At 42.4% G+C, this 13270-nt stretch overlaps 2 protein-coding genes across 2 annotated transcripts in view; one reads left to right on the top strand and one right to left on the bottom strand.

The window, feature by feature from the left end:
* Window positions 1-13270, bottom strand: part of PI4KA (phosphatidylinositol 4-kinase alpha) — an 81950-nt gene that overhangs the window by 38834 nt on the left and 29846 nt on the right.
* On the top strand, window positions 1454-11482 carry SERPIND1 (serpin family D member 1). Its single transcript, XM_033174825.1, is given in 9 exon segments — window positions 1454-1528; window positions 4416-4648; window positions 4651-4694; window positions 4696-4845; window positions 4847-5153; window positions 5156-5299; window positions 6941-7214; window positions 7985-8129; window positions 9850-11482. Coding segments are annotated over 8 exon segments (1329 nt in total). The 5' UTR covers window positions 1454-1528; window positions 4416-4575; the 3' UTR covers window positions 10042-11482.

The raw sequence follows: 13270 nt of genomic DNA on the forward strand, positions 1-13270 counted from the left end.
CAATATCCCGGATTGGGGGGCGGGGTCCTGTTGAGCTGAGCTGGAGTTCAACACAGAGTTTTTGAGAGAACAAAACTAAATGTTTCCCATAAGTACAAGATTAATTATAACAAGGACTCTCAAGTGCCGGAAGCACATACATTTCGAGACACACCCATGTTATTGGGGAAGGGTTGTAGCTGATCTGCAGAGCATCTGCTTTGCCTGCAGAGGGTCCCATTCCACCCAGTGGCTGGGGCAACCCAAACAGATGGTACATAATATAATATAATATAATATAAATATAATATAAATATAATATAAATATAATATAAATATAATATAAATATAATATAAATATAATATAAATATGGTGATGATGTTCAATTTCTGCCTGGCATCTCAAGATAGGGCTGGGAGACAGCCCTGCTTGAAATCCTGGAGATACCCAGCCAATCAGTGTAGACAATACTGAGTTGATGCACCAATGGTCTGACTCAATATAAGGCAGCTTCCTATGTTCCCAAAACAGATTAAATATAGATGCTACAGAGAAAGCAGGCAACAGTTAACTATTTCAACATGACATCACTCAGAGTCCAAGGCTTGCATTCCCCATGTTTGAACACTATCAATTCTGAAATGTTATGGGTGATTACGGAATTAAAAATGTAGCTCATAAGTTATGAAGGTGCAATCAAAGACAGCTCAACTATGTTAGGCATCAATCAAAATGCCTACCAGTTTTAGGTTCTATCCCACAATTATTCCATGTGTTTTTAAAACTCAAAAGAAACCTTGTGTGGCTCAAAATTTGAGCAGAAGTAAAGTGGGGGGGGGGGGAGAGAGAGAGAGAGAGAGCGAGAGAGAGACTGTTAACCTTAATCCCTCCAGCAGTTTTTTTCTTCTTCTCAAAACTGCACTCCCCCGATTCAACCTTTCCCCTGAGTAAGAAAAGAAATGGTGATTGCATGTCACCTCTAATTTTCATTTATTCAACTTGCCATGAAAGAGATCAATGTAAAATGATCCATCGTCATGGGGATAACGTGCATTCTGGGGCGACGTGAATGTGGAAATGCCATTGAAAAGCTATGCTGAACATGATGCTGGTTCCTGGTCTCATGAATCATCTCTGGTGGGACTCATAATGGAACCATTGACAATGACTCATTACAGCCAAAGAAAATGAAATGGCCTGTGACTCCAGCAGAACCCATGGATTACAATGGTTTAGCCTGCTAATCATTAAGAGCTGTCAAAGACCCCACAATGTGTCATAATGTATGGCAAGGCAAAGATCTGGAGGTTTTTTTTGCCCTTGCTTGTAGAACTAAAATAAAATGTGAGCATTCGAAAGAGCAGAAGATCAATCAGCAGAGGCGGCAAATGAACTAGAGGGATTTTAGCTGACAAGATAAACTTAGAAGTGATTGATTTACAGCCTATTTACTTTAGCGCATACCCATACACCAAAGTTCACAGTCAAACATTTTTGTCCTCTTTATTTGAGTTGCTCTTCAGATCGTACTGTTTGGCGACAGAGGAGGTAAGAAGTATTTCTCCCTTTTGGAGATTAATTAACTCTAAAAAAAAGTTATTTCTGGACTAAAGGAGCGGGGCAGAACAATGCATGAACCCCCAAAAGAGGCATAGCTTGAAAAGACCAGAAAACACCTGCAACTTTATTAATGGCAACTCTACTGCAACAGAGGATCAAGCAAGCATTCAAAATTTTACAGCTGGAGCAAAACGACAGAAAGACTAAGACAGCAATCCTAAACACACTTACTGAGAAGTAAGCTTCAGTGGACACAATGGGACTTACTTCTGAGTAAACATGCATAGGATTGTGCTATAAAGCTGTTGCCCTTCTCTAGTACAGGGGTTGAACGGGTCTGCAGTGAGAGGATATCAGAATATTTGTTTTTCTGGGTCTTAAAAGTATTCTGAAATTCATTCATGCAATAGCTGGTTGTTAGAGGCTGGGCTTTGCTTTGGATTTATTGTTAAAGCGGGGAGGAATAATCCTCAACAAATGAAGTGGTCTTGATCCAGAGAAAATAATGACTGGTTCTGCACAAATGCAAAGGCTTAACCAGCTCCCCTCCCAGTGACATCCCACACCACCTGAAATGCCACCCCCCCAAAAAAAAACAGGTAAGGTAGTGAGAGGTATTTGCAGCCCAAGAAACCGCTAGCAGATTGTAACATTCAGTTACATTCCCAATACCATTGTTTGTTTCTCTCTGTGTGTATATATGTGTACAAACATGTAGGAGGAGAGAGTTTTGCATGCATATACAAATTTCTTGAAACCAAAAAGATATTTGCTGGCGAATGTAAACGCACCATCAAATCTAATGTGCACCCTAATTTGGCCAAAAAAGGTGCGCATTACATTCGAGCAAATACGGCATATGCATCCAAAGCAGATCTAATTCATTTAAACTTCATTACACTTACTATTATAAATCCCGTTATTTAAACACAGTGAACACTTTCAACAAAATTGGTCATTGAATACTTTATCTACTTCGTGATGTATCCAGATAACCTTTCCTCAAAGTAGACCCACTGAAATCAATGGACCCAAGTTAGCCACATCCATTCATTTCAATAGGTCTACCCTGAGTGTGACTACCACTGGCTACAAGCATATGTACAGTGGTACCTCAGGTTACAGACTCCGCTAACTCAGAAATAGTACCTCGGGGTTAAGAACTTTGCTTCAGGATGAGAACAGAAATCGTGCTCCGGCGGAGCGGGAGGCCCCATTAGCTAAGTGGTACCTCAGGTTAAGAACAGTTTCAGGTTAAGAACAGACCTCCATAATGAATTAAGTTCTTAACCCGAGGTACCACTGTATTACAGAAAGTTGTTTGCTCACTCTGAATTTGGACATCTCTTAAGATATCATAACAAAGTTTTGCACGACAGCTCCTGAGATCCAAGGGGCAGCTTTTCATCTATGTTTGGCTAGAACATTTTGAATCCAGATGGCAGACTGAACCTTTCAAAACTGCCCTGATGTTTGGGTTTCTTAGCATTCCCAAGCAATCTCAGGCACAAGGCTGCTAGGATGAAATAGTTATGCCTGCATTAAATGGAAAACTTTACAACTGTACTCTGTAGGTTCTGTTACAGAACTCCAGTTCTCAATGCATAGTTGCTTGGGAAGGTGTGCGCTTCTTCCAGCTGATTTTTGTGTGTGTTGTGAACGGCCAATGTACGTTCCTGCCTCAAGTCAGATGCACACAAGGGATTATGGGTACTGTGCAATCTCCTAAAATACTGACTACAATGGGCCACCTGCCAGTCCTTTATAGGAACTTTGGCCCAAGGCAATAAATATGGGTCACTTCTGATAGAAGGGTCTTTGCAACCTTTCTAATGATTAAAGCCTGTAACTTGGAAGGTCCACCTTTTGTTATAAAGGAAATATCTTTTGGAAAAGTTCAGAGATTTCTGCAGTATTATTTTTTTAAGCTGAATTACAGTTTGCACTAGTGACATTTAATCCACAGCCTCGCAAGGTGTTTGACATTCCCCTTCATTGTCCCCACCCGAGTTGATATCCTAGCTCTATTTCAAATGAACTGGATGCCTGCAGTCAAGTCATTGGCTCATTAGTTCAATATATACAATTTGGCCCAACTAGCACCCATTGTTCCCTTAGCTCTCATTGAGCCAGCAGGGTTGGCTATACTGGCAGATTCTCCCCCACCCACCCCCATCAAAATCTAGGCTCCTGACCCCAGCATATCCCATCAATCTCATGATGAGAAATACCTCTGCCAAAGAAATACTGCAGGTCGGAGGACACAGAAAACTGGGCTTAGGGATGGATAAACATGTCAACTTCTGTTCTCCAAGTTTCTCATTTTTACAATAATAAATTCAGTCCTTCATATTTTCAAAACAATTCATGAGTTTGTTTTTCCTAATGAAATTTCATCACCATTTAGTGCAATTTTCTCCTAATAAACACGTTTTTGTGTGCGGTTTTGGCTCACACACATATTTTTGCAAGCAATTTCCTCACAGAATGCATCTCGTATACAATTTCACACTTTACCCTAGTATATGCAACTGTGAACTCATTACTTGGTAGGAGAATTGCAGTGCAAAATATAAAGGAGTGTGAATTTTGAAGGATGTCTGTTTTTTGGTTTGCATATTGTTTTGAAAAGCGGGGATTTGCTGGGTTTGCCTTTACAGGTAAATACAAACTGAATAGAATTTTCTTCCCTCTTCCCTAAGACTGTGCTTGATGGACAAACAGTCTGGTCTGGCATAAGCCACCTTTCTAGGTTCCTAGGTTCCTCCCATTGTGCAATCCAATCGCAGCCTTCGCAAACAGAAACCGTTCCAAGCAAGCTTCCTAAAAGCTTTCTAGTTCAGAGTGTCTAACTGTGATGTTTTGAACCTTCCAGTGTCTCAGCTGTGAAGATGAAGCTGCTGTTGCATTCAGCTTTCCTCTCCCTCACAGTAAACACTTGCATTGTGTGGAATCAAAGGTTTGCAAGAGCATTTTGAACAACTCGGCGTTCAGTCTGCAATCCTCGTGGGCTCCACAACAATGGGACTCTTAGCATGGCCAATCTCTCGCCCGAGTTTCACCAGGAGAATACGGTGACCAATGACTTGAGTACTGAAGGCGAGGAAGAGAAGACTATCTTGACTTTGAAACTTTGTTCAGAGAAGATTACGACGGACGTTGACATAATTGATCCAGATATCACCTCTGAGTTCAAACAAGGGAATATTCTTAAGCTTTTCCAAGGGAAAACCAGAATCCAGCGCCTCAATATCCTCAATGCAAACTTTGCCTTCAACCTTTACCGGAGTCTGAAGGACAAAAGCCAACTCCTCAGAGAACATCCTTTTGGCTCCAGTTGGAATTTCCACAGCCATGGCTATGATTTCATTGGGACTGAAAGGTCAGACGCAGGAGGAAGTGTTGGATTCCCTTGGCTTCACCGAGTTTGTCAATGCCAGCTCCAAATATGACATTATGACCATTCACAACCTCTTCCACAAACTCACTCACCGGCTCTTCAGGAGGAATTTTGGCTACACGCTCAGGTCAGTCAATGACCTTTATATTCAGAAACAATTCCCTGTCCTCAGTGAATTCAAAAACAGCATGAAGAGGCACTATTTTGCTGAGGCTCATTGGCCGACTTCTCAGATCCAACCTTCATCTCGAAAGCCAACCAACGTATCCTGAAGCTCACCAAGGGATTGATAAAGGAAGCTCTGGTGAACGTACCCCCAACCACCATCATGATGGTCCTCAACTGCTTGTACTTTAAAGGTAAAGAAACAAAACGAAGCGATGGCAATTTCACCCAAGTACAAATGCATAAACTAAGAGATTACCAAACAGAATCCTAGCAACTACATTAAAAAGAAAAAGGGGTGACTAGGCAAGTGATCGGTGTCAGCCTTGGTTTTAGCAACTGCAATCCTCTTGTTTTTAAAACAGGCAACTGTTGATATTAAATGCAGCATTTCAGCCAGCTTCACAGAAATCACCTCTTAAAACATATTAAGGACATAAACAATCAAAGGTTACATAGGGTTTAAAGCACCAAATACAGCTGCTGTTTCGCTGCTGTGATACTGGCACACATTCCAAGCGCTAAATGAACGCCACATACCAGTACATTACTTTTTGTATTTCATTGCCATTTAATTCCAACTTTTAATATCCCCCCCATCGTCCGCACATGTATATGTACTGAGGATTACACTTCATATATCTGATGAAGCAGACTACTCTAGTCCACGAAAGCTTATGCCACAATAGTTTTCTTCTTCTTCAAGGTGCCAAAATATACTTAGCTGCTTTTGCTACAGCAAACTAACACAGTTAGTTCCAGTTACAGGTGGGTAGCCGTGTTGGTCTGCCATAGTCGAAACAAAATAGAAAATTCTTTCCAGTAGCACACGAAAGCTCATACCAAGAACAAACTCAGTTGGTCTCTAAGGTGCTACTGGAAAGAATTTCTATTTTGTTTTAACACAGTTAGTGTTATTAGCTGCTTACGACTCCACCTTTGATATAGCCAGCAGTGTGTGCGTTTACTCATTCAGCTGCATTCATCGATCATGAGCAACTATGAGTGGTATCCTCCAGAATACATTTGATACCAAGTGCTTACAGCAAAGGAGATGGCTGTTCTTTCAAAAAGGGAGGAGGTAATAAACATGTCGATTTGTCAGAACTATATCTTAAAAGCCCTGCTAGATCAGATCTTGTGAGCCAAACAGGCAAACATGCCAGCTCCCAGGAAGGAGTCCACACCCCTTTCCTTTGTCAAGGGTCAGTTTGACTCAGTGTGTCATCTAAACCTAGATCGTGGTTAAGATCAATCCTTAGCTACAGATCATGGTTAAGGAGTAGAGAGACCTTAGGTACAATTCAGGGTTTGGACAACGTTCTAAGCCAAGCCTATCATGCCATGCTGTGCTGAAGGACCAGGGATGAAGCAGTGCAGTCCTGGTTAGCCATAGTTTGGCTTACTGTGATGTGTGAACGAGGCCTTCAGGTCTTGTTTGTGGGATTCCTAGAGGCATTTGGCCACAGCGGTGATCAGAATGCTGGACAGGATGGGCATTTAGGCCTTGTTCACACATCACAGTAAAAACAAACTATGGTTTACAGTTGTCGCTCTCTCCAGAAACTTGTACGGTCTTGAGCCTGAAGGCAGGACATAATAACCCCTGCTTGAATTGCCCCCATGTGTTGGAAGTCTTCATTTAATCATGTTAATTAGAAAAAGTGTGCCACCTCTCAAAATGCATAGCGGCCTTACTTGGAAGTGCCAAGCTGTAAGAAATACTGCTGTTGGCTTATATTTTCTATTCAGAAATACCTGAAATTATACCAAATCGTAACTCTTTTCCTTCCCAAGCTACATTTTATGTAATAAGTTTTCTTTTGTGTTGACAGGAACCTGGGAAAATAAGTTTCCCGTGGAAATGACACGCAAACAAACATTCCGCTTGAACGAGAAAGAGTCTGTGAAAGTTTCCATGATGCAGACGAAGGCCAATTTCCTGGCGACTGTAGATCACGAGCTAGATTGCGGGGTGCTCCAGTTACCATACGTGGGCAACATCAGCATGTTGATTGTACTGCCGTATAAGTCGTCGAGCATGAGGACACTAGAGAAGCAACTGACTCCCCAGCTGGTAGAGAAGTGGCAGGAGAGCATGACTAACAGGTAATTCCTTTACTTGGGGTTTTGTTTCTTTCCTGATGACCTTTCGCTGCATGATATGAATAGCCTATGTGATATTTGATGCACATCACTGCATCAAACCGTCCAATGCTGTCACAGCCAAACTGCTGTAACTGGGTTGTATCCAATGTTCAACTTACGCAGAGTAGGCCCATTGAAAATAAAGGACATGGCTAACTAGGTATTTTAATTTCAGTGGGTCTACTCTGAGTAAGCTGAACACTGGATACAACAGGTGGATCTACTCTGAGTCTAGCTTAGCCGAATAACTTAGCACAGGCTTCCTCAACCTCGGCCCTCCAGATGTTTTTGGCCTACAACTCCCATGATCCTTAGCTAGCAGGACCAGTGGTCAGGGATGATGGGAATTGTAGTCTCAAAACATCTGGAGGGCTGAGGTCGAGGAAGCCTGACGTAGCACAACTCAACTCAAGTGGAATATGATCACAAATGGGGTGGGGGAAAGAGCAGGAATTAGGAAGACCGGTCCTGCCCAGGAGTTCAAAAACACCCTTCTGTCCTTATCCATCTAGCCAACAGACTCGATGCTACAGATCCAAAGGGGATGTTACTAAAAGAGGAGACTAATGTATACCAAAGAACTAGTCACACTGTGCAAGGCAGGCGTGCTACAGTATAATTAAAACTCTGTATGAAAAGAGGCTCCAAAACTGCGTAACATGGATTAAGAACTGTTCTGCACCCTTGGCTTGGGTCAATTAAAGCCTGTGACATTGTTTTGTTCTCCCTAGAACGAGAGAAATAATGCTACCTAAATTTAAGCTGGAGAAGAGCTATGACTTGATTGAGTATCTGAAACAACTGGGAGTAAATGAGCTGTTCACCCATAATGGCAACTATTCTGGGATATCAGAAGAGAGAATCAACATTGAGAAGGTAACTAGCTTTGGCACAACCTGATCTTCCTCTCAAGGATGGCATTGCATAACAGACAAAATAAAGGAGCAAAACCATCCTCCCTGTCAGCACCCCTCTCTTCACTCTATTGCTTCAGAGTGAGCCTAGAGGAAAAGTTATTTATGCAGGTAAAGAGAAATTGTTTGGCTCCTCTCACTTGCATCTTCCCTTTTATGCAAACTTGGGCCCAGTGTTGCTTGGGAATTCTTAAGATACCAGAAAAAAGTGCAGTTCTGAAAGGTTCAGTCTGCCATTTTGATTCAAAATGGCATCCAACTACACCCAAACATGGATGAAAACCTGCTCCTTCATCTCAGAAACCATCATGCAAAATGTGGTTAGGGCATCTTAAGAGGTGTTCAAATGTAAAGCGAGCAAACAGCTTTCCAAAATATTTGTGGTTGTATCCAGCATTAGTCACGCTCAGGGTAGACCTATTGAAATGAATGGGCATGGCTAACTTGGGCCCATTCATTTGAGTGGGTCTATTCAGAGCAAAGGTTAGCTGGATGCAACACAGAGTAGATAAAGTATTAATGACTGTTTTTGTTGCAGGTGTTCCCTGTGTCTTAAATGAAGGCATTGACCAAGTGCATAGCCAACAAACAAACAAACCTTCTAAAACATATAGTTAAGAGCAGTGGACTCGTAATCTGGTGAACCGGGTTCGCTTCCCCACTCCTCCACATGCAGCTGCTGGGTGACCTTGGCCTAGTCACACTTCTCTGAAGTCTCTCAGCCTCACTCACCTCACAGAGTATTTGTTGTGGGGGAGGAAGGGAAAGGAGACTGTTAGCCGCTTTGAGACTCCTTAAGTCTCAGACACATGAATAGTTGCCCCTTAAGTACCCGGCAGAAGATAGACTCAGATATCAGCTGAGTGCTTCCCCTCATATTCACATCTTTGGCACCCAGCAGCCCAGAGTCTCCCTAACACAAAGGAAATCCACTTTTACCCATCTAACAAGATTCCAGAGCACCCCTTCATCAGAAATGTGGTACCAATAAGCTGAGGCAGAAGACAGGAAAGTGCATGAGATGCAACTCATGCCTAGATATTTAGGAAGCAGGTGAGTCTAGCAAACAGGTGATGGAAAAGAGATCCTGGAAAGACCTGTCAGCAGAGAATATTGGATAACAGGCAAGAAATCTGATTTAACAAAGCTGCAGCCCTCCAGATGCTGTTCGACTATCACTCCCTGCATCCCTGACCATCAGCCAGGATGGCCAGGACTGATAGGAATCCAAAATCTGGAGGATCAGACATTCTCTGTTCTATTAAAGGCATAAGTTCAAATTAGACCTTGTTTAAGGCAACTTGCAGGGCTCTTGGCTATCTGACTGTGGGTGGCCATCTCAGGAGCCCTGGCCCCCCACCCATCTGCAACCATTCCAATTCATCAGTTTCTAGAGATGATGGTGCCAATGATTGATTGGATTATGACCCATTGTTTTGCAGTAGGCCAAGCTACCTCCGGCTAAGTTTTTAGAACCCTGCAGGTGTTGGTTAAGAAAGGGGACAACTAAATAACATCCCCAAAACAGAAGAAATGGAAGCCACAGCAATGACTGAGCTAAAGGGTATAGAGATGGTTGTGGCTTGGCCAGGCCTTTGTACAGTTAAGGTATCCAATACAAGGTGTTTGGTCTTCTACTGAATGCTTGCGCTCCATAATTATCCCCTTCTTCTTTTTTACAGTTCAATCACCAGGGGACGATTACAGTGAATGAAGAAGGCACCGAGGCGGCATCAGTGACCACAGTAGCCTTCATGCCCCTTTCAGCTCAAATTCGCTTCATTGTTGACCGTCCTTTTATCTTTCTCATCTATGAGCACCGCACCAACTGCTTGCTTTTCATGGGCCGAGTCGCCAACCCAAACAAGTTGTAAAAGCAGAGACGAGCTTTCAAGATAGGTACATCTAGGCAACCTTAATGCGTCTTAAATAGAACCATTTTTATATGCCAATTAAGTGTCTGTGTTAGTCGTAAGCGCTATTGCGTGAAAAATGCAAGGCTACCAAATCAAAACCACAGCGATATATTATTTAATTACAATTTGTAAGGGAAAATATTGCTGCAAAGTACTAAAAACGCCCTGTTCTATTTCATCCAAAGCTACCTTGAGGTCAGAGGCATTCTCTTTGCATCTTGGAGAACATTTTCATGCCGCCTGAAGGGTGAATAAAAATTGGCTCCACTGGGATTCAAAAAGTCAGATTATTAACAGCAGCAGCTTTTCGGTTACTAAAAATTGATGCTGTCTGTGTTCTTCCCAGTTGGCCAAAGAGATTTTAAAATTTAATTATAAAAGAACCATTAATGTTTGACAAGAGCAATACAAAATCCTCATCAGGAATATTGAACTGGGTTTCATTTAAAACTTGGTGAAACAGAAGGATGCTACGTGAATTCTTTGTGGGTGAGGAGAGAGAATACGCAAAGAACTAGGGGAAAACATGATTCCTCATCAGCTTGACTGATGAAAATGCAGAGAGTGGAAGCTGTCCATATACCATCAGGAAAGTCTAACAGCGTAAAAGAGAAGAAAAAGTCTTACACTTATGGATGTTGAGAGCCAAGATTGATAGGTGGTAACCCTGAACAAAATATTACAAAATTAAATGTAGCAATAATGGAAGAAAATAATGTAAAATAGTTGCACCCAGTTTAATACAGCAAGCTGCCTTAAACCCAGTTGGTTCATCTAGCCTAGAATTACCTACTCTTAACTAGTATTGTCTTCCCTAAGGCAACCATGGGGAACCTGTCTGTCTGTCTTGCTGAACTACAACTCCCATAAACCCTGGCAATTGACCATGCTTACAGGCTGATGGGAGTTGTAGTTCAGCAGCTTTTGGAGGGCCAAAGGTTTCCCATGCCTCCCCTAAGTTCTCAAACAGAGAAGGAACTGTTGCTCAAAATGCTTTTGAAGTGGCTATGGCAGGGATTTAACAAGGGGCCTTCTGCAAGCCACGAACTCAGCTGCATTATTTGAGGAATCCATATATGGCGGACAGTATCGTTTTGCAAGAACACAAACACTTACTTTCACTCTGTAACTACGCTACCTGTCTGAAGCAAGAACAAATCTGCACTTTGGACAGCATAGTTGTTGTACTGACATTTATGCAACCCAGAGAGGTCCTAACTAAAGTACAAGCAATCATGTTGCACATGCAGAGATTGTTCCTATATTATTTTTTAAAGAGGTGCACCCTGGAGTTATGAGAATGCTTGATATATAAAAAAAGTTTCCATTATCTCCGAGAGTATCAACATAATTATAAAGTTGTTTCATATTTAATAAAAGGTTGTGGTGAAATACTGAATTTGGATGCTGCATGCAGTTTTATTTTCTTTGCTGCCAGTGTAAGGTGACTTTTGTGTAAGAAAATTCAAGCACCAGCCATTTAAATGTAAGCACATTGCCCCACACATTTCAAGTTAAACATGTGCTTTAATCTGTCCCTCTGAAACCACTGAGGCTTAGTTGCTCTACAAGCTGTGTGTGTGAGTGTGTGTGTGTGTGTGTTTGTGCAAGTTATTGTTTGCTTTTCTTGCCTTCTTTTCAATATGCCTGAAAATTTTCAACACTATTGCAGCTACCCAAAGTACCACATAGAATAATTCTTCCCCCAAAGGCAGAATTTATATAGAAGTTCTGGATGGTTACAAACTCTGATTTGAGTCCAAAAGAGCCCTAGGCTCAAGGGGAGATCCCCCGTTTTCACTGATTCTAACTTCCAGCTGCAGCCACTAATACCACATTCTAAAGGGCTCGGTTTGGAGAAGCAATTTGGGGAGGCACCAGCAAGAAAGAGGATGGGTGGAGGAAACCCATCCTGGAAACAGGGCTGGAAGCCTTATAAGCAAGTACAGTCGAACCTCAGAAACTGAACACCTTGTGACTCACGTTTTGGCTCCCGGACGCCGCAAACCCAGAAGTGAGTGTTCCAGTTTGCAAATGTCCAACGTGGCTTCCGTGGCTTCTGATTGGCTGTAGTAGCTTCCTGCAGCCAATTGGAAGCCGTGCTTTGGTTTCCGAACGTGTTGGAAGTCGAATGGATTTCTGAAACGGATTCCGCTCGACTTCCGAGGTACGACTTTACTCATTTTAGGAGAATGTGTACCAACTGTACACAAAGATCTGTGTAAAGAAGTTTCTATTTTGTTGCATGTGCTAATCAGCTCCCAAACACATTCCTGCATCAAGAGATGAGTTCATACGTTCTTCAGAAGAAGACTACATGCTTCCCCATACCCTTTTGCATAAATCATCTCCCTGTCGGAAAAGCAAGAAGACCTGCAACAAAATGGCGCAGCACAGAGCGCTTGAATTCTGTGTTCCAGGCCACAAGCCATGCCATCTTTTAGGGCACTCTATTCCAGTCTCCTATGGTTCACCCACTGCTCCAGACACACTGGATTTTGCGGCCATTCTGTCATCACTGAGCTGCTTTTGGTCCCGTCCCCCTTCTGAAAATCTAGCATTCCTCCCAAGAATGTGGATAACATCCTGTCTTATTTCTCGCTGGCCCTACAACAATCATACCTCAGTGCCTGAGCTGGGTTTTAGCATGTACTGTATCAAGAACGGGGAAGCTGTGGTCCTCCAGATGTTACGGCCAAGAAGGAAGTGAGTTGTGGTTCAGCAACATCTGGAGGGCCACAGGTTCCCCATGCCAGGTATATACGATGCTGCGTGTCAAGTGGCCATTTTGAAGAGCACTCCCCGCCCCCTTTCCGCAAACAGATCAATTCCTAGCTAGCAACCTTTTTTTAAAAAAGGCTAAGCAGAAAAGCACTTGCAATAGGAGCTGGGAACTCTTTATCACCACAAATTGTGCAAGAAAACTAAATATTTGGTTTACAGGCCCTCAATGTAACCATTAACTTCTGTTAGGGCTCATAACAGTATTTACAGAGAGCTTAATGGTTGAAAAAATGCAGATTAGGGGGTCTCAGATCAAACACCATAATGGCCTTGAAGTATGTATTTTGAAGTCTTTAGTGTAAACAACCTCTTTTTTCCTGAGGAGGAATTGGTCTTGGCTTGTAGATAGAAAAAGTTCTCTCTTTCTCGTGCAGGAACAAATACAGAGCTACGTCGGGCTTTT

The sequence above is a fragment of the Lacerta agilis genome, chromosome 17, assembly GCF_009819535.1.
Source record: "Lacerta agilis isolate rLacAgi1 chromosome 17, rLacAgi1.pri, whole genome shotgun sequence".
Lineage (NCBI taxonomy): Eukaryota > Metazoa > Chordata > Lepidosauria > Squamata > Lacertidae > Lacerta > Lacerta agilis.